General features: G+C 53.8%; 1 protein-coding gene across 2 annotated transcripts in view; it reads left to right on the top strand.

Annotated features, from left to right (window-relative positions):
- The window catches only part of LOC101317944 (protein FAM241B), a 286,912-nt gene that overhangs the window by 160,883 nt on the left and 106,066 nt on the right, over window positions 1–19,963 (top strand). The window contains exons 2-3 of one of the 2 annotated variants that reach the window (XM_073793709.1): window positions 1,355–1,424; window positions 13,851–13,966. In XM_073793709.1, coding sequence (XP_073649810.1) covers window positions 1,355–1,424; window positions 13,851–13,891 — 111 coding nt within the window. In that variant the 3' untranslated portion in view covers window positions 13,892–13,966. Of the gene's footprint in view, window positions 1–1,354; window positions 1,425–13,850; window positions 13,967–19,963 lie in introns of those variants that run through there. The other variant, XM_073793708.1, reaches the window with a different exon arrangement.

The following is a 19,963-nucleotide window of genomic DNA, read 5'->3' as shown; positions in this document are numbered from 1 at the left end:
TGGGCCCAGATCTTCCAGTTTTTCAAGAGAAGTTAGAAACACAGACTTTCATGTGAAATCAGCCTCTTCAAAACACTGGGGACAAATTCAATGAAAAAAAAATCACTGGGGGAACCAAATAAAAATACATCTAGGGCTTCCCTGGTGGCGCAGTGGTTGAGAGTCCGCCTGCCGATGCAGGGGACACGGGTTCGTGCCCCGGTCCAGGAAGATCCCACATGCCGCGGAGCGGCTGGACCCGTGAGCCATGGCCGCTGAGCCTGCGCGTCCGGAGCCTGTGCTCCGCAACGGGAGAGGCCACAGCAGTGAGAGGCCCGCGTACCATAAAACAAAAACAAAAACAAAAACAAAAAACATGTAAGGGCCAATTTGGTTCTGGGACCACCAGCTTCTAACTGCAGCACTAGCTTCAGAGAGAGGGGGTCCAAATCTCAGCCTTCCTCCCCTGTGACCTCGGCCAGGTTAGTCTCTTCTCTGTGCCCAGGTCCCTCACCTATAAAATGAGTGTAATAATAGCTAACATTTATTGATGCCTCCTGGGCACCTTTCTTTCTATGCACCAACTTCTTTGATCCTCTCAGTAACCAATAAGGTCAGGACTGTTATCAGCTCAGGGGCCAAGAACTGCTAGGATCCCAGGCGGTCTGACCCAGAGGCACACCTGTTAACCTCTGTCTTCCCCCCACCTCACCCCGCAATCCCCTCCCTCGGTGGTGGTGAGGACCGAGGCGCTCAGCGCTCAGCGCCCTGCCCTTTCCAGGTGTCAGGGCTGGCAGGTGTGTACCTGTCATCGGTTCATCTCCACGGATGTGGCAGGTCCTTGAGGGCAGGCGTCTCAGTCTTCTTGTTGCCGCATCTTTGGGGCCTTCCAGATTGGCCCAAGGATAGGCAAGCTGGTGAGAAAGGGCTCTGATGGAGGGACAGAGGGCCTGCCTGTACCTGGCTCTGTGAGCAACACCGGAAGGAAAGAGGTCACTGTCCCTGCTCCCGGGATCCACAGGTGCCCAGAGCTAGACAGGAAGCAATTAGCAGAGAGCCAAGAAGAGCAGGTCGTTGTGCCCGTGAGCTGCAGGAAGGCCACACTGCTTTATAGGGTCCTGTGCTCGAGTTAATTTCTTTCAGAGCTCTCCGAAGACATAAGACCCCGAGGTTACCAAGACGGGACCTCTCCATCTGCTTCTTATTATCCAGATGCCCGGTGGCCAGCCTTTGATCCAGGACCAGTCCCCCTGCCAGCCCCCAGGCGGCCCCTCTCCCCCGCCCCCTCTCTCTCCCACCCCCCAGCCCCCAGCCGCTTTCCAGAACTTGGCGTTTACAACTCCCAGTGACCGCTCTTCTCTGTCTCCTTGTGCAGAAATGGAAGCTCCACTCACGGAGGCGCCGGGAGACCCCGAAGACGTCTCCAGGGTGTCACTGCCCGCCAGGTAAGGAGCCCTGCGAAGGGGTGACAAGGATGGGGACACACACCAGAGGCCCTCTCAGTGGCCATGCCACACCCTGTTCAGAGCGTCACTTTTCATTTGGAAGATGGAAATGACAGTGTCCTTGATGTTCACCCTCCATGTACCGATTGATTGGCCCCATCCCCCATCCATCATTCCTTTGCTTATTCAATCTTTCATTTATTCATCAACTCTTCTATGGGCCAGGTACTGTGCACACCGGGCTGTGAAATCAGGCAAGATAATGGGTGTGGCAACTTGTGAGGTGTTACGTGGAGTTGAAGAGAAGCCCGCCACTGTGCCTCTCGCTCCTGGCACATAGTCGGTTCAGAAGCGCTTGTTGCCCAAATGAATGAATTGCCCTGTAATTGCAAAACCTTGCCCCAGCTAGGTGGCTTAGGGCCTGTGTGTTCACCGCCTGGTATCTAGGCCACACACACACACACAAACAAGCTTAAGGTTGCTGCGTGATGTGGTGTGATCAAGCTGACCAGTCCAAGGTGGATTCCGAGTCTGCCTTTGCTGTTTCCTACCCTGTATGGGCAGCTCCCTACCGAGGACGTGTTCCAGTGCCCTTCCCCTGTGCTGTGTGGCCGCCTCCTTACCACATCTGCTCATTCAGTCCCAGCTGTGGCCCGGGTCCCGAGCGCAGAGGTTTAACTGCATTGTCTACAGTTAGTAATGTTGACAAGTCATGGTTTTCTAAGTCACCCACCATCGTTATTAAGCTACGAGAATGACAGATGGGCAAGTTTCACCGTTGCCATGAGTCATGGGAATGGGTTGTACCCCTTTGGGGCTGAGGGAGGAAGCTGAAACAGGGTGTGGAGCAAGGTACCACTCCCGAGGAACCGCCGAGGGTTTGCCCTCAGAGTGTGGCCCTGGATGCCCGCTGTGGCAGGACACTCCACTGGACACAGAGGCCGAGGAGCCCTAGGAGGCCCCACTCAGGGTCCCCAAGCCAGGGACAAGAGGCCGACAGATGCTGAACACGGGGGAAATGGAGGGACCACATTCACTGGAGCGTGAGTGGGCTGAGTCACAGTTGGGAGTCACAGTTCAGGTGCCACGGGAGCTGGTGAGACCGTGACGGGATTCAGCTGGCCTCAGGCAGAAGAGGGTCATCTGGGTTAATTAAAAGGATGTCCAGGAGCCCTGGGAAGCTCCCTCCCTCCCTTGGGGTCCCAGAGATTGAGCCATGGGATCTGTGATGGCTTTTGGGGAAAGAATGCCAGGATTAATGAGATGAGATGAAGGTGAGGGTGTGTTGACGCGGCCTGGGCAGAGCAACTGTGTGCATCGGGGTTTGTGGGGCAGCCCGCGTTTCAAACCACTGTGTCTATCGTCCTCGTAGCTCTTGGTCAGTTGCAATTGTTCTTGCTTGAAGTATAGAATGCTGGTGAAGGGCAGGAGACTTGGAACCATGGAAGATCTAGGTTTGAATTCCAACTCTGACATCTACCAGCTGTGTGACCTTCAGAGAGTTATTTAACCTCTCTCTGCCCCGGTGGCCTGGTCTGAGAAATGAGGATAATACCCGCCTTCCAGGTATATGGCAGAGGTTCAGTGAGGTCCTCATAGAGAGTACTTAGTACTTCCCTGATTCCTAGTGAGCACTACTGTTATTTTTTTTGTTTTTCTCCTCGATTCCTCTTGCACTTTAAAGATGCACTGAAATCCTTATCAAACACTGTGTCCCGGTGTCGGGGGCACATTTACGGGCAGACAGGCTCGTCCTTCTCCCTTGCCCGCCTGATTGGGTTTCTCATGTCCTGCCTCCATTAAAGTGGGGGCCTACCAATAGGTATCCATTTAGTGTTTGGGAGAGTCTGACTCGGATGGTCCTGGGAGGCTGAGAGCTAGGAAGGGATGTGGCAGGAGGGAGGAAGGACTGGAAGGGTGCTTCAGCTCTTGGATGGCGAAGAGGAAGCTGTGAAGCAGTATGAGCCGCTCCGAGGTGGTGGAGAGGAAGGATGCTCGGAGGTGCTGGGGGGGAAGAAGGGCTTGACACTGGTCCTCTGTGCGAAGGGCCACCAGCAGGGACTGAGTTGGCCGGGAGATGGGAGGAGAGTGAGCAGGGGAACCTGTGAGGGTGTCCCGAGTGTTGGAGAATTCCCCAGAGGGCAGTTTGGCCCGAAGTATATAGCTCAGAGCCAGGTGAGCAACACCGGGAGAATATAGAGGCCCCAAACGGAGGCAAAATCAGAAGGAGAGTAAGATGCTCTCCCAGCATTTTGCAGAGTCAGCAGGGAAGGACTGGAGGGCTGCACAGAGGTGTCTCAGACAGCAGAACGACAGAGTAAAATGCATCTCCTAGGATGGGCTGAGTCCTGCTGGGTCCCTGAACCTGCCCCCTCTGCCCAGCCTGAGGCTTCGCACCCCGTGGTAAAGGTACCTCCTCCACACTAAGGCCTGGGCCACGTGGCTGCCAACCTGTGCTGAGTAACAGCGGTTACTGCCCCTGCCCCTCACTGGGCACCCACTCTGTGCCAGGGACAGTACTGAGCACTTGACATTGATGGATGACCTTCTCGGGAACGCTGGAAACAGGCAAGGTGGAGTTCTGGCATTCTGAAATGTCTGCGGTCCCCAAAGTCAGTAAAACACCACTCTCATCCTTGTACGCGAATCATGCATCTGCGATTATCTCCTGAGGGTCAGAGTTTATAAACCACCTTATGAACATTTTAAGGCTCCTGATGCTTGCAGAAGGACTTACACAATTGTAAAGTGCCGCAAAGCATTATTCACTTTTTTTCTGGCCAGCGCCTAATATTGTGCTCCACACATAGTAGATCCTCAATGAATGTTCAACAAATTATCATCAATAATCATTGCTGGGTGATTGGAAGCTTTCCGGTGTTCTCCATCTGACCTCCGGTTGGCTTCTGACGCCTCTCCCCCTCCGAGACGGCTCTGACTCTTGCCTGATGCTGAAATCACTTGCTGTTAGGACACAGAAAATAAACACACACTCTTCCGTCCCACTGTGGCCACTGGATTTGGAACCTAGAGCCCCAGACCTGTGCCTGCCCCCAGTTTTCCTCTGCAGCCAGCCGGGCCACGGCTGGAGCCCTGTGGTGGGTGTGTTCTTCCTTGTGGCAGCCTCGGGCCCCTGGGCAGCATCCAGAAGGCTTGGGACACATAATCGTGGGCAGAAAACCCACCTCTTTCCCTTCCTACTCTGACCTCGCCAGCATCCTCCCAGGATCCTCCCTGTCCCAAAATAGCCATCTACTAGCTGAGATCTGGCTGCATCCTGCTTCTGGGCTGCATGCACTGTTTGCCAAGGGAGGGATGGGCCTGCAGCCCTGGAATGGGATGCCAAAGGTCGGGCCTTGTTAGAAGGGTCACAGTGGCCAGAAGTTCAGAGGAATAGGTGTGGGCCATTTGCAAAGCGTTTGGCCTGGTGGGACAGGAGAAGGGCCTGGGAAGACATATACAGGCTGTAGGACTTTCTAGGCCACTTGAGAAGAATACACAGATCAGGGAAACTCCCCATCCTCTGTCCCTGTTCTCAGTAACAAACGAGGAGCAGGACAATATAGGCTCCAGTCGGCAAGGAAGCAGCTACTTCAGGCCCGCCATGCTGGGGCTGGGCGGGGCGGGCATCAGGCAGGACGGTCCGTGGTTGCACACACAGAGGGAGCCGTGACCAGCTGAGCCGCTGGAGCAGATCCCCTCACAAGCTGGGCCTCATCTCTAAGGTGAAGAATAGGCCAGAGTCATGTGCTGACCACCAAGCCAAGAGGTCTGGACTGCAAGAGCGAAGGCAAGGGGGTGATGTGGTCAGGTTTGGGCATGAGTGCCATCGCCAGCACTGGTCCACAGGATGGATGGAGAGGAGAGAAGATGCCTTCAGCCAGGCTAGTGGGAGGGGCAGTAGCCATCCTGTGGTTTAGGACTGCCAACGTGAGGTGTACACGAAGTGCGGCGGATCCCAGAGGAGCCTGGGACTCTGGGAAGACTTCACTGAGGAGGTGGCACTGGAGGGTGGCTGTAAGGAACAGGAAGCAGGTGGGAAGGCATATAGTTATAGACTCAGCTGCCCCCAAAACCAGAGACACCCCACCCCACCCGCCACCCCCACCAAACACAGGGATTCCAACAAGGTAAAGGGGAAGGTCTCTTCCTTAGCAGGCCAGAGGACAGTGGTCCAGGCTGGGAGGCTGGCCCTGCCATCTTCATCATGTGGCTTCCATCTCTGGGCCCCTGGCAGCTGCTCTCTTCTCACCATCAAATGGCCAGTGTAAAAGGGGAGGGGCCCAGGGGAGTATATGCCCAAACCCTTAAGTGCAAAACTTGGAAAGAAAAATAAAACATGCATGACTTCTGCTCGGAGCCCATTGACCAGCACTTAGCACATGGTTACCCCCCAGGTCCAAGGGAGGCCAGGCAGTGTTTTTTGCTGGGTGGCTGTATGCCCAGATACAACTTTATTGTTATGGGAGGTAGGAGAACAGATACCGAGGAACTCTGCATAGAGGGCATTCCAGGCTGAATCACGACACGGACAGAGGCTCAGAGAGTGAGAAGAAGGCAGGTCTGTTTAGGAATGGCAAGCAGTTGAAGGCAGCTGGAGCATAGAAGTAGTGATGGAAAATATGGGTGGACAAAGACAGCAAAGGGACAGGCTGAGGAGATCTGGCTGTCTCTGTTCAGTGGGGGGCAAGCGGTTGTCATCCTGAGAGTGGTAGTGTTTTGGCAATGGCCGCCTGCAAGGCTTTGCTGAGATTCTGCGGCTGCAGCCAGGCTCATCAGAAAATGTGGCAATTGCTTAATGATGTCTGATATGATAGGAGTTAACGGGCTGCTATGCCTGTGCCCTGGCTCCGTTACCCCACAGGAGATGACGTGGTGTCAGAGAGGTTTGGGGAAGCGGCAGTGTGACCTGATCCAATACCTATTCTAGAGCAATAACTAGGAATGACGTGAAGGATGGCTTAGAGGGCAGAGAAACCCCCTCCAGCAACAAAGTCTGTGATTCTGTGAACAGAGCTTTATTTTCTCATGCCCTGCTATTTGTGTTGAGGTTGGAACTGCCTCTCGGGCTTGGTTATTTTCCGTAGGTGGTGAGAGCTGGTGTCCACATGTCCTGAAGTCCTTCCTTTGTCTAGCATGGCCCTGTTTGTCCTGGCACCAGATTTCACCCCCAACAGTCTCATGGTGTTTACAAGGGCAGAGCCTATGGCCAGAGCGTCCATCCCAAACTGGGCTGCAGTAGAGCAGATCCGTAGCCCCACTTCCTTTGTGGCTCTCCTTATTTCAGACTTGGCTAACACAGAAAAAGGGAGAATGCAGACCAAAGTATCCTTTGGTGCCATGGGTGAAGAAAAGGATTGCGGGGCTGGTGGTTGTTTTAGGGAGGACGTTTAAACTAAAGAAATACTGTTTTCAGGTACCTCAGAAACACTGCTTTACGTGTAAATAATTGATGGGTTAATTCTGAGTCATTCTTGGCTATTCCTTAAAACACATCCCTGAGGACCAGTCTGGGAAGAGACCCTCCTATTCAAGTCAGACTCTCCCTTGTTCTGCTTTCACATGCTGTGTCAGCTTTGTTCCCCCCTCTCCCGTCCCACCTCCTTCTCCTGACTTTGCAGTCCTTTGCAGACCCATCTGACCTCCCAGATGCTCAGGCTGCAACCCATTGTGGCAGCATCAGTGTCCCCTTCTCCCGCACCTCCTATGCTCCATCAGTTCCACTCCTCTGCTCAAAAAGCATCCATGGCTCCCTAGTGCTTATATACACCCCCTACCCCAATGATAAGCCCACCTTATCTCTCTAGCTTAGTCTCTGACCAATATTCTACCGTGCTGTACTCCTTTTCCTTCAGTAAAATTGGGCTGCTCACCCGCCCTGCCTGTACGCTAGTGTCTTACCTGTTCGCATCCACTCATGCTGTTCTGGTATCTTTGTTCTCTGTTTCTACCTCATGAACTCTTCACCCCTCCTGGCCTGCTACAGCATCCCCCCGCAGTTCCTTCTGTCCTTCTCTCCCAGCGTAGTTCTGCTGTTTGGTTACTGTGTTAACATAATGCCTGGTGTGTGCTCAATGCATAATCCAGGCAAAACCACGGCCTGCGACAAGTAATCTGTCTTCAAATGAGAAGTGAAAACAGACCTAGACGTATATACCTGCGAAGGTTTCTCCTTGGCCATCATCGTTAATGATTTGATGTAGGTTCTACAGGTGCTTGACAGCAAACCTCAGTATGAGGCACTTAAATAGTGAGAGGAGCCTTTGTGGGTTTCCAGCCAGGGAGAACCTTCCCCGCCTGCAAACCCTACCAGGCAGCCTTCTTGACATCTCCCCCTGGGTGGGTTACCGGCCATCCATCCTCAAAAGGCACATGGCTGAAGTCAGTGTCTTTCCCCCACACCTGGCCCTTTCCCAATATTCCCAGTCCTGGGGAATGGTGCCGTCAGCCCACCTGGGCTGGAACCTGGGCATCAGCCTGGACACCACCTTTTCCCTCCCATCCCCTTCACCACTGAGTCTCAGGATCCCACTCCACCGATTCCCTCCATCTCCACGACCATCACCCTTGTCAGGCTGCCACCATCTCTCACCTTACTCGCTGCAATAGCCCCTAACTGGCCTCTTCCAATACCCCTTCACCCCGAAGCCAGAATGGTCTTTTTAAACTTAATGCATAACCCTAGTTAAAGCACTTCATGGGTTTCCCTGGTGGCGCGGTGGTTGAGAGTCTGCCTGCCGATGCAGGAGACGTGGGTTCGTGCCCCAGTCCGGGAAGATCCCACATGCCGCGGAGCGGCTGGGCCCGTGAGCCATGGCCACTGAGCCTGCGCGTGCGGAGCCTGTGCTCTGCAACGGGAGAGGCCACAGCAGTGAGAGGCCCGCGTACCGCAAAAAAAAAAAAAAAAAAAAAAAGCACTTCAGCGCTTTCTATCACCCTTAGTATAAAGGCCCAAGTCCCTAATGTGATCTGCCCACCCCCCAAGTCTCCCTCCTGCCATTCTCCCTTCTGCATGCCCAGCAGGCTCCCTGGTGACACCCATGCTGCTGGTCATCTGATGGCATTTGGATGGAGAGGCTGTAGGTGAAGGGAGCCACAGTCAAACCAGAGCGGGGACCTTGTGCTTTAGAAATCAGACAACTAGTCAATAAAGTTTGCACCCTGGGCTCCAGATGAAGGCACGTCCTGGAGCCTTTATGGCCCATTTCAGCCCCAGCTTTCCCCAGAAGAGGAGCTGGCTGTTGCCTTTGGAGAGGAGACCTGACTGTAAGGAAGCCTCCGGCCCTCATGGAAAGGGGAGGGTCAGGGAACAGGCATGGGAAAGGCCATAGAGCTGGGAGCTAGGTGCCGCCCCCAAAGAAAACACTGCCCCCGTCTGCCCCTGGAAGCACCTCTCCTCTCAAGGCCCTCAGCTTGGAGTTTTAGAGCCGCCTGGGGAATTCTCTAAAGTTAATTTCTTCCCCATTTCCTCTGGAAAGCACTTCCAGATCCCCAGCCCTCCTGGACGTAGCTGATAATGTGTTTCTCCTAGATCGGCTCTGATAACACCCACGCGGGTGGTCGCAGCGATTTGTAGAGAAAATAAAAATAAGGAAATGGAGGGTTCCGGACAGGCAGTGTGCTGTGCCCGGAAGGGCCCGGGACTGGGAAACGGTCCCAGACCCTGAGGACTCTGAGCAGGTCACTGCCCTCTCTCTGGGCCTCAGTTTCCTCGCTGGTAAAGAGAGCTCAACGCCTTTGAAGAACAATTTGGCAGAATCTGGTCAAGTGTGGAGAGCTGCCCCCCTCCCAGCCACATCCTAGAGAAACACTCCCACGTGCTTAAGAGAGGGAAGGGTGTCCACCTCTGCACTGTGTGTGCTACTGACAAAAGGAAAAGAAAACCTAAATGTTTGTCAGTAGCAGAGTGGAGACACAAATTGCAGTACTTTCATCGGTGAAATACCTTACACAGTGAGCATGGATGTACTTGACCTCCAGACCAAGCAATGCCATAGATTAATCTCATCCTATTGAAGGAGAAAGCAAATGAGAAGAGAATATTTACAATATAATTCATTTATGTAAAATTAGAGACATATAAAACAACACGATGCATTGCTCAGGGAGTATATGCATAAGTAATAAGTATGTAAAGAAATGCATGGGAGAGGAGTGATGAACATCAAACTCAGTGGAGGGGGGGAGGAGGAGGTAGAGATTGGGGTCCTGGGGGGTTGGCTGTATTGGTAACGATTAAGCTGGATGGTGGGTATGCCAGGTTCATTATATTTTTTTGTAAACCTTTTTAAAGATATAATTCACATATACAATTCATCTATTTAAAGTATACAATTCAGTGGTTTCTAGTATATTCACAGAGATGTGCAACCCTCACCATAGTCAATTTTAGAACATTTTTATCACCTCAAAAAGAAACCCCGTACCCTTTAGCAGTCATCCTCCACGACCCCAACCTTCCCAGCCCCAGAGAGCCACTAATCTATTTTCCTTTCTCTGGATCTAGTGTAATGTCCTCAGGGTTCGTCCATATTGTAGCATGTGCCCGTATGTCATTCCTTTTTATTACTCAGTGGCACATCATGTTAAACCTTTTTGAATACCTACAACATTTCAAGATTAAACATTTTTAATCATAAGTTTGATTAGAAGATACTGTTGGATTAGAAGATGTTGAAGGAAGCTTTGGGCCTGACTCTGTAATACCTAATTGGCGTTCTCCACCAACGAGGACGTGCCACCGCTTGGAGCTTAAGTCCCATGTGTGGGGCCTTTGCCACCTCTGGCAGCAATAGTGCCAGCCCTACCTGGACCCATGTCTAGGGGGCCAAGCCTTATTCAGCTGGACTCTAGCACCCAATCCCCCCTGGTTGCTGTGCTGCCCCCTTGCCCTTCCTCAGTGTCACCACCTCTGAGACGTCTCCCGTGACTCTCCCAGGCACAGCTGGTGGCCCTGGGAGCATCCAGGCATTGAGGGCTGACAGCCCTGCAAGGTCCTTATCTTTTCTGAGCATCGGTCTCCACCACTATAAATTGAAGGTACTAGGGCCCACCTAATAGAGATGAATATTCAATGAAATGTTATGTATCTATTATCCAGAGTCTTTGTCAGGATTTGCTTTTTTTTTTTAATAAGAGGCATGTTTTTAAATTTATTTGTTTATTTATTTTTGGCTGCATTGGGTCTTCGTTGCGCGCGGGCTTTCTCTAGTTGCGGCGAGCAGGAGCTACTCTTCGTTGCGGTGCGCGGGCTTCTCACTGTGATGGCTTCTCTTGTTGCAGAGCACGGGCTCTTAGGCACGCGGGCTTCAGTAGTTGTGGCACACGGGCTCAGTAGTTGTGGCTTGCAGGCTCTAGAGCGCAGGCTCAGTAATTGTGGCGCATGGGCTTAGTTGCTCTGCAGCATGTGGGATCTTCCCAGACCAGGGCTCAAACCCGTGTCACCTGCATTGGCAGGTGGATTCTTAACCACTGTGCCACCAGGGAAGTCCCAGGATCTGTTTTCATATCTCTGTCTTCCGCGTTACAGGAGGATGACCCTGGGCAGGGCTGTGCTTTCTGTAGGGAGAAGCAATTGCCCGGCTTCAGTAGCCATGGTTCCCAGTTGACCTGCCCTCGAGAATCAGGCTAACCCAGCGCCTGCAGGTGTGGGCTCTGAATTCCATCATCCCCGGGGTCAAGTCCCAGAAATCCCATTCTACCCCTATTAGTCGTGGGACTGTGGATGAGTTACTCTCTTGACCTCAGATAAAATGGGAATAATGATAGTACCCACCTTATTGGGCTCAACATGGGGCCTGACACAAACTTGGCTCTTGACGATTGTCCATTGCCGTGATGATGATGATGATGATGATGATGTTGTTGAGTGGAAAAGGCTTTTGCCCAGTTGCAAAGTGAGGTCCTGGAAGGTCCTGGAAGAGAATGCACATCACGCACTGAAGGCAACACGGGAATGTGGTTGAAGCCGCAGAAGGTGTTCGCTCCCTCCCACTTCCCTCTCTGCCCTGCTGGTGGCTAAGTCATTCCAACACTGACTTAAATTCTGGATACCTTTATACAGGACACGGGGCTCTGCGCTGCAGGTTGCGAAGCGGGTGAGCTGCATGCCTGCCCTCAAAGAGGTGATGGCAGCATTTGCGGTGGGGTGGGAGCCCTCAGGGGGAACCCCAGCTCGCTATGCCTTGCTTTTGAGCATCGGAAAGGCCACTTAACCGTCCCAAGAGAAGTTTCTACCACAGTGATGCTAAAGGAATGCCAGGTGCTGCTTTGCAGGAAAGGGGCGGTAAACCGGAAGGGCCATGGCCCTTACGAGAGGCTAGAAGGTAGGGCACGCTGGACATGTGGACACATCCCTCAGTTCTTCCTGGAGCCACCCTGCCGCGCACGCCCTTGCTGGAGCCCCACTCCTTGTCACAGCCCAGCCAGCCTCTCAGCTACTCTCCGGCAGATTGCTGTCCACCATCAAGGCGGCTTGGATGGTCTCTGACAGCAGCTAGTCTGACTGCCCACTTCATACCTCGTACACCTCACTTCTTCCTCCCAGCCTCTCTCTGAGGTTAAGACTCACATGACCATGTTTTCTAGATGAGGACTCTGAAGCTCAGAGCACTTCGCTCAAGGATACAGGGTTAGGAAGTGGCAGGGTGGGGACCTGAAACAAGCCCTGAAACGTCAGAAGTTCCTTGCTTCTAGTGTACATTCTCCAGCCACCAGAGTGCTCCCCGAGAGCAAACTGAGGACTTGGCAATGGCCATAATGCTTGTCCAGGGAGGTGGTGTCAGATAAGGCTGGAGGACATTAATTAATAATGGTAACAACATGTATCGAGGGCTTACTCTGTGCCGGGCTCTGTTATAAGCGCTTCATCACATTATCTCATTTAATCCTCGTAATTACTTTATGTGGCAGTTACTATTATTACCTCCTTTTTACAAATGAGAAGACCGAGGCCCAGAGAGGTTATGTAATGTGGCCAAGGTCACAGAACTAGCGTGTGCTGGAGCCAGAATTATTTTAACCCAAGAAGTCTGACTCGGAGCAAACCAGAGCAGTGTCAGAATGCAGACTCGCTCTCCCTCCCTCTGTCTCTGTCACTTTCACTCACTCACTCACTCAACAAACACTGGCTGTGTGCCATGCCCTGTCCTCAGGAGACTCAGAGGGGCTCACAGTTCAGGTGAAGGGATGCACAGGTAAAGCAGCAGCTGCTGCGGAGACCAAGGGCTCCGGTGGGGGCAGCCCTGCAGGGGGGGCAGGCGGGTGCTCTGCGTGAGGCAGTCCAGCTGTAGTCTTGGGGTCACCTTTGTGAGGTGGGCCACAAGCAGGGCGGGGACCGATGCTGTTGACGGTGGCCTGCACAGCTGGCATTTGTACCTAAGGCCCTAGCCCAGGGGGGTCAGAAGAGACCCAGTAGCTCAGCTGCACCAGGCTCCTCGGTGAGAAGCAGGAGAGCCCCCCAGCTCTGCACGAGGGGGTGTGGCAGAGGTCGGCGGGAGTAGGGGAGGGAGAGAGGAGAGGATTCCAAAAGCGTCTGGCCCTGCAGTGGCTGAGTGGCAGCAGGGCTGGCCCTGGGCCTGCCTGCTCGTTCTTTCCAGCTCGCTTCGCGAACTCCTCTGCAGCCTGGCGCTCCTTCCCGGCCCCTCTGGCCTTTGCCATCGGCGAGGCAGGTATGGCAGGCAAGGCAAGTGGGAATGTCTCCAGTGGGCGGGGCGTGCAGCGAGAGGAACCGGGGGCGGCTGGTCTGGCGCCCCTGGCACCGCATCCCTTGGCAGGCGAACGCCTCCGCCTGGTGGAGACCCTGGGGAGGCTCGTGGGGCCTGGAATGAGGGTCGAGCGGGCAGAGGGCTCCAGCAGTGCGGCCTGCCGCTTCAGCCAGCCCAAGTGGGGAGGAAATGCATGACCGCCTGGCGTGGCGCCGGGCCCAGCAGGCGTGGGTGGCTGAGTGGACGCCAGCTCTCCACACAGCTCTGCGCACAGTCACGGGGCCGCCTGGCGCACGGTGAGGAGGCCAGGGCAGCTCCCAGACCTTGGGGGGCAGCGGGACAGAGCAGGGGGCCGTGGGCTCCCAGCATGTTGGCGTGGGGGGCTGTCCCAGCCGTGCCTCCAGGCTCCCTCCCAGACACCTAGGGCCTGAGGGCTTCGGCAGCCGGAACATCCTCTTCGTGGCCCTTCAGGCTTAGAAGCTGGTGCCTGTCCTCCTTGAATGAGCCTCTCCTCTCCCTCAGGCGCTCGTGAGTCTGGACACTGGCCGCAGGGCCATTGCCATGGCCTCACCCAGTCATGGCGCCGGCACTGGCTGCGATTGGCTGGTCTCCGTGTCGCTATAGTTCCCGGTACTTGACAGCATCACCCCGGCTGCTTCGCTCTTTGCTGATTGGTGCCCAGAGGTGTTGACCGGAACGTGATGTTCTGTTTTTACCTCAGGGAGTGGGGTTGAGGAAGGATCAGATGACTTACTGGACTGAATGGACGCTGACTCTGAGAAACAACGCTGGAAGTTCACGGAGTTTTTTTTTAATCATGTTATTCTTTTGAAATCATGTGCCCTTGAGTCTGGAAAGTCTGTTCAACAACCCTAGCAGAATCCGGCTCCCAACTCTTACAATTATAATCCTGGCATCTGCCAAGTGCTCCCCAGCTTAGCTGAGGAAGGAACAGGAGGGCAAGCTGGGCATTGAGCGAGGGGAGTGCAGAGCCTGTAAGGTATGGGGTGAGATCGGCCTAATTCTGGATCCTGACCAGGTACGGAAGAGGGGGTTCCTGCAGGGATGGAGGGGGGCACATCTCCTCCTTACAGCTGCCAAATCCAGACCTCGACACCAAAGGGACATCGTCAGAGGCCACCTTGGGCAGGGAGGCAGTGGCAAACCCTTTCTTTGAAGGAAACTTCCCTGCAATCCAAACTTTACCTGTCATGTAAACACAGGGGCAGAGCCCCACAGGTGGGATCGGGGTGTCCCACTGGTGACCCCTCCAGGTAGCTCGATGCTCTAGGAGCAGGACTCAGAATCCACCGGTGTCATCCAACCTGTTCACTTTGTAGTTGGGGAAAATGAGGCTCTAGGAGGAAGAAAGGAACTTGCCCCAATCTACGCAGCCAGATGGGGAGCGGCCGTGCTCTCTCCGCCATGTCTTGTCCTCCAAACGGGTCCCCAGAGGCACACCTGGGGCCACAGGGAGAGAGAACTTCTGTGGAAACTGAGGCAAGGCGAAGGACTGTAAAGTTGCCCAGTGGCCAGTGTCGGCCAACACCGTAATGTGTCCTGAGGCCAGGAGCTCCCGCCAAGCTGGGTATCTGGTTCCGGATTCATCTGTCCATTAGACAGCCTGTCCTTCCTGCCAGAACAAAAGATGCTGTCATGTCCCTAAAGCTGATTGGCCCCTGAAGCCACCACCCACCACACAACTATTTCCAGGGATGAATCCAGATCCAGTCTTCTCGACTCCTCCCCGGGGGCATGTGTCACTCCCCCGTCTTGCTTCTGCGGAGGGCAGTAGGTTCCTTGCGAATTAGAAATCAGCCTTGACTCTCACTTCTTCTCCATCCTCTCTGCCCATCTCCTTGTAAGGTGGACACCTAAGGCAGTAGGATCGTGTTTCTATAGAACAACAACTCCAAGATTCTGCTTAAAAAAAAAAAAAAGGAAAGAAAGAAAGAGACATACAGAGAAGGAACAATGAGATGTTATTATCCAGAGGAAGCTCAGGCTGGGGACCCCTTTCTGATGTTCACTTTAGCAGCTGTGTGAGAGGGCTGGATGTACTCACAGCATTTGCTCACCTTGACAACCCCTGTGGTATGATGAGTCACTCTCTTGGTCTTGGGAAGCTCCGAGATCCCCCAGCCCTTCTCCATTCCCGTATGATCCAGTCCTTGTCATCCAGCCAGCAAAGGAGACCAGGGCCCTGTGGACTGCTTGCCCCTGGGCACTCCATCCACCAAGTCCTGGGCAGGGCAAGGTCTGCCCCTGCTCCAGGGCATCCAGGCAGCCCTTTCCTCATGTTGCAAGGGGCCACACATCCTCTCATCCCTCCCAGACTCGTGTCAGAGCTGGACAGGCCTAGACAGGATCTAGTTTGAAGTCAGGCTTTATAGACAGAGTCTAAGACCCAGAGAAGGCAGGAGGTTCCTTCAGCCATGTGTGGAAGTATCTGGACTAATGAGTGGTGAGATTGTCTGCTGGCTGAGTTCTAGGATTTGACTATGTTACAGTTACTGGGCAAGTGACTTAACCTCTCTGAGCCTCAGCTTTCTCATCTGTAAAATGGGGATAATGATACCATCTATCTCATTGCACTGCTGTGGGCACTGAGATGTAGGTAAAGCCCTTGGCACAGTGCCGGGCACAGGGGAGGTGCCTACTAAATGGTACCGAGCTGCTGTTACTCACCTCTCCTGAACACCCACCCAGTACTCTTTTGACTGCCCACATTGCCTCTCCTCCTGAGCCTCTGAAACACCACTGCCCTGGGACCAGCCCTTCCAGAGGAATCTGTTTGAACAGCTGCCTGTTGGCTGCAGCAAATCTCCACTGAGCCCCTGCTGTATACAGAGCACCGGGCACTCAGGTGGATACAACATTTGTAAAGGCTTCAGATCTGCCCTGAGTCCTGGCTCTTGTGAACACGGTGTAGCCCTGACTCTCTGGGCCTCGGCTCCCGCGTCTATAAAATGGAGCTATGACAGTCTCACTGAGTGAGTCTCTCAGTGAGTTCATGTGTATGCAGCTCCTTTGAAAGTTCTAAAGTGAATTGCCATTTGCTGCAAACATACCAGTTGCTATTTTCATAATTTACACAAAGACAAGCAAGATCTTGTCCCCGCCTTCTAGAAGCTCATCTCCTGATTGGGCCCTAAGCAGTGTCCACAAGAATCATTTCACCACTTATATCCTGCGATGTGTACATGCCAGCTGTGGCATTTAGAGAGTGTGGTGGTCTTAGAAGCCTCTCCGGGGCAGGTGACCCCTTCATTCATTCATTCTCAGGGGCAGGCACTGTGCTAGGCTCTAGGGATATAAGGGTCAAGTTGACTGACAGGCCTTGTCCTCCTGGGGCTTCCAGTCTAAAAGAGAGAGCTAATAAGCATATAAAGAAATAAATAAGAAAATATCCATTGATTATTATGATGAAAATGAATCAAAGGCCTATTTTCCATGGAGCCTGGGGGGGTGGGCAATGGTATCTGTTTGAAGGTGGGTCAGGGAAGGCCTCCATGAGAAGGTGACATTTGAACTGACAAGAGGGACCCTACCTTGTGAAGAGTTAACAAATGATTCAGAACTTGAAAAGTGCTTAGACTAAGCCTGGCATAGAACAAAGCACTATAAAAGTATCTATTAAATTAACTAATTAATTAATTGACGGATTATATCAGAGGATGGGGTGTGAGCATTCCAGTCAGCAGGAACAGCGTGTGCAAAGGCCCTGAGGTAGAAATGAGCTTGGCGTGACTGAAGAAGAGAAAGAAGGTCAGAGTGGCCTGATGGAGTGAGTGAAAGGGAGAGAGGTCGTGCTGGCAGCCCTGAGGTGCCTTGCATGACTCTGGCCTGTGGGGTTTGTAAATTTCATCATTCATGAACCAGGAAGCCACTGGAGGGTTTTAAAAGGGGAGCCACGCACTCAGAGTACAATTTACCTTCTTCTTGGGTTGACAGAGAATGGACTACAGAGGCAGGGTGCTGAGGTAGGAAGAGAAGATCCTGCTGTGGGTGTCCAGGCAGCGGTGACAGAGGAGATTGGAAAAGTGGAGAGGCTTTGGCTATGTTTTGGAGGTAACATTGGCAGGCCTTGCTGCTGGGCTGCCTGCGGCGGGGAGAGAAAGAGAGAAGCCAGGCAAGACTGAGAGCTTTTTGGCTGGAGCCATTGCCTGGCTGGGCTGTGCAGGGCATGGGGCTGGAGCATGGCTGCAGCCCAAGGTGCCAGGTTCCTGGAGGCATGGCATCAGGCCTGGAAGAAGAAGCTGAAGGGATAGTCAGCGGCAGTGAAGGCGCCGGTTACTTAGTGGCCCTATTATTTACACGCCCCCCAGCTGTGGCATCTGTTGGCTAGAGTGAGAAGTTGGTTGAATGGCCTAGTTTCACTTCCAGTTCATAAGCTCATGCCCGGTTTGTTAGGTGCAGAGAGGGGCCTGGGTTTGGGGAGAGGGAGAGACGGGCCTGTCTGCATGGTTGTGGACATACAGCTTGTTGGCTGATGTGATGATGCAAAGGGCCCCCAGGGTAAAGATGTCCTGAGTTCCCCTTCCCACCGCACAGCTCCTGGTGTATTTCCTTCAGCATTGACTCCGGACAGGCGAGGATGATAGGCCCCCTTTGAAACATGAGCGAGGTAAGTTTAGGACAAATTAAGGAAGTCCTACTTCTCACAGTGATTCAGGAGCTCAGGGGACTGCTTACCCCTCGAGGTGGTCCAGGCTGGGAATGTCACGGGATCCCAAAGGGATCTGGGGAAAAGGACAAAATGCAGAACCCTAAATGGCTCTGGAGAGGAAACCTGGGATCTGTGTGACCTTTAAGCTGACGTCAGGGAGGAAACCAGTCCCTTGAGGCTTGTGCTGGCAATGGAGTCAGGAACCTTCCTAATCTAGCTTCGTACCCGCCCGGGCGCCAGAGCTGGAGGGGCCCCAGACTCTGCCCCACTCAGTCCTCTCCTTTTACACAGGAGGACACTCCTCTGTCGTCCATCTGCCAGAAAGCCCGCAGTGGCGCCAGCGCCTTCACGACAAAGTCCAGCTCGGTCCCCATCTGGCCCCATCTCTCCCCACTGCCCCCCGCCCACCTTGCAGCCTCGCTAGGGCTCTCTTCCCCTCGCTCTGCCCTCTGCCAGGAACACCCTTGTTCCATCTTTGCCTGTTAACTCTCTCTTACCCTTCGGATTGGGCCTCAGTTGTAATCCCCATCCGGGGAGTCCTCCCCGACTTCCAGCCCCTTTCCCACCGAATGCTTCTGCTAAAAGCTTCCTCACAGCCTGCTGGTCCTCCAAGCAGACCCTTATCCCACTGCATCATCATGGCCTGTTTAAATGTCTGTCTCCCTCTGCACAGCCAGCTCTGTGCCCTCCCCAGCACCTGGCATGGAGTAAATACTCTACAAACCATCATTTAAGGTATCAGGCCCAGAGAACAGAATTGCCTTGCACACAATCACAATAGCATCCTTTCGGACATTCATCCGTGCATGCATTCAACTTGTGTTGCCTAGCACCTGCTCCGTGCCAGGACTTTCCTAGGTGCAGGGGACCCGAGGGTGTGCAAAGTAAGTCCCAGAACTTACCGTCTAGTGAGGGAGGCACCTCCATGGATCGCACTAGCAAATGTACAATTGCAGTGGTGACCGGTCCTACCAAAGGGAGTACAGGCTTTCATGACAAGCTAGAAAGAGTCCTCAGTGTCAGGGAGGTCCAGGAAGGTTCCCCAAGGAAGTGACACTTGAGGAGCAGAAATTGACCAGGCAAAGAGGGGAGGGAGAGGGTTCATTCCAGGCAAAGGGACGAGCATGTGCAAGGACACTGAGGTGGGAAAGAGGGTGGCAAGAATGAGGAACTGGAGGCGCTGCATGGCCAGAGCAGGGAGCTCGGGGGCAGAGTGGCATAAGGCGAGATTTGGAAGGTCGGCAGGAGCTGGAACATGGCTCGTGGACCATGTTAAGGTTTTTGCCTTTATCTTGAGAGCAATGGGGAGCCACCGAAGGGTGCTGAGCAGAGCCATGACCTAATCCGATTGGTGCATTGGAAAGCTCAGACTGACTTCTGTACAGAGCAGGGACCAGAACCTGGGTGTCCTCACACCCAGTCCCTATGTGACATCCATATTCTGTACCCCCGCCCCGCTGAGGTCAACACGCCTCTAAGGATTCTCTTCCCCTCTCCCCTCCCACCTCCTGAGCATTCATCTGCCCGTGCTGCTTTGGGCACTAACATTATCCCCACCCCGAATGCTGGCTTTCCACTGCACCGCGGTCTCTACCCTCTTGTCTCCAGCAGTCACAGCGGGCTGTGGGTGCCCAGGTGCTAACCCCAGTGTGTTGCCAGGGGACCAGTGTCCCCAGCAGCAGCCAGGGGGCAAGGACTGCATCACTCATGGTTTGCTCCTTCCAGGCCCTACTGTGCGGGGGTTTCAGACAGGGGCCGCAGTGATTGGCCAGCGCCATTTACACCGGAGCAGTGGCTCTCACAGGCCTCAGGTCTGCAAACATTGGAAGTCGGTGCCAGGACTAAGCAAGGTTAAATCTTCCCCATTGCCTGGGCTGCAGAAATGCAGTGAGAGTAAACTGTTTATATTCTCCAGCTGCGGAGCCTGTGACCAAAGGCCTCCTGCAAAGAAATCGTGGTTCGTGGGATGTGAGTGCTGGGGGATGTGGGATCATCTCCTCCAGCACTCACTGTCACAGCAGGAGTGGAGGGCCCCGGGGAGGCCCAGAGTCTCACACAGGGCAGTCACACTGCACAAACCGTCAGAGGATTCGACTGGTGGTCGGTCACAGAGGCCACCAGCCTGCACTGGAGCTGGTGTGATGATGCAAAGCTCCTCCCAACCA

The sequence above is a fragment of the Tursiops truncatus genome, chromosome 16, assembly GCF_011762595.2.
Source record: "Tursiops truncatus isolate mTurTru1 chromosome 16, mTurTru1.mat.Y, whole genome shotgun sequence".
NCBI classification, from domain to species: Eukaryota; Metazoa; Chordata; class Mammalia; order Artiodactyla; family Delphinidae; genus Tursiops; species Tursiops truncatus.
Note: the sequence above shows the minus strand (reverse complement) of the source record. Positions and strands in the feature narration are given on the sequence as shown.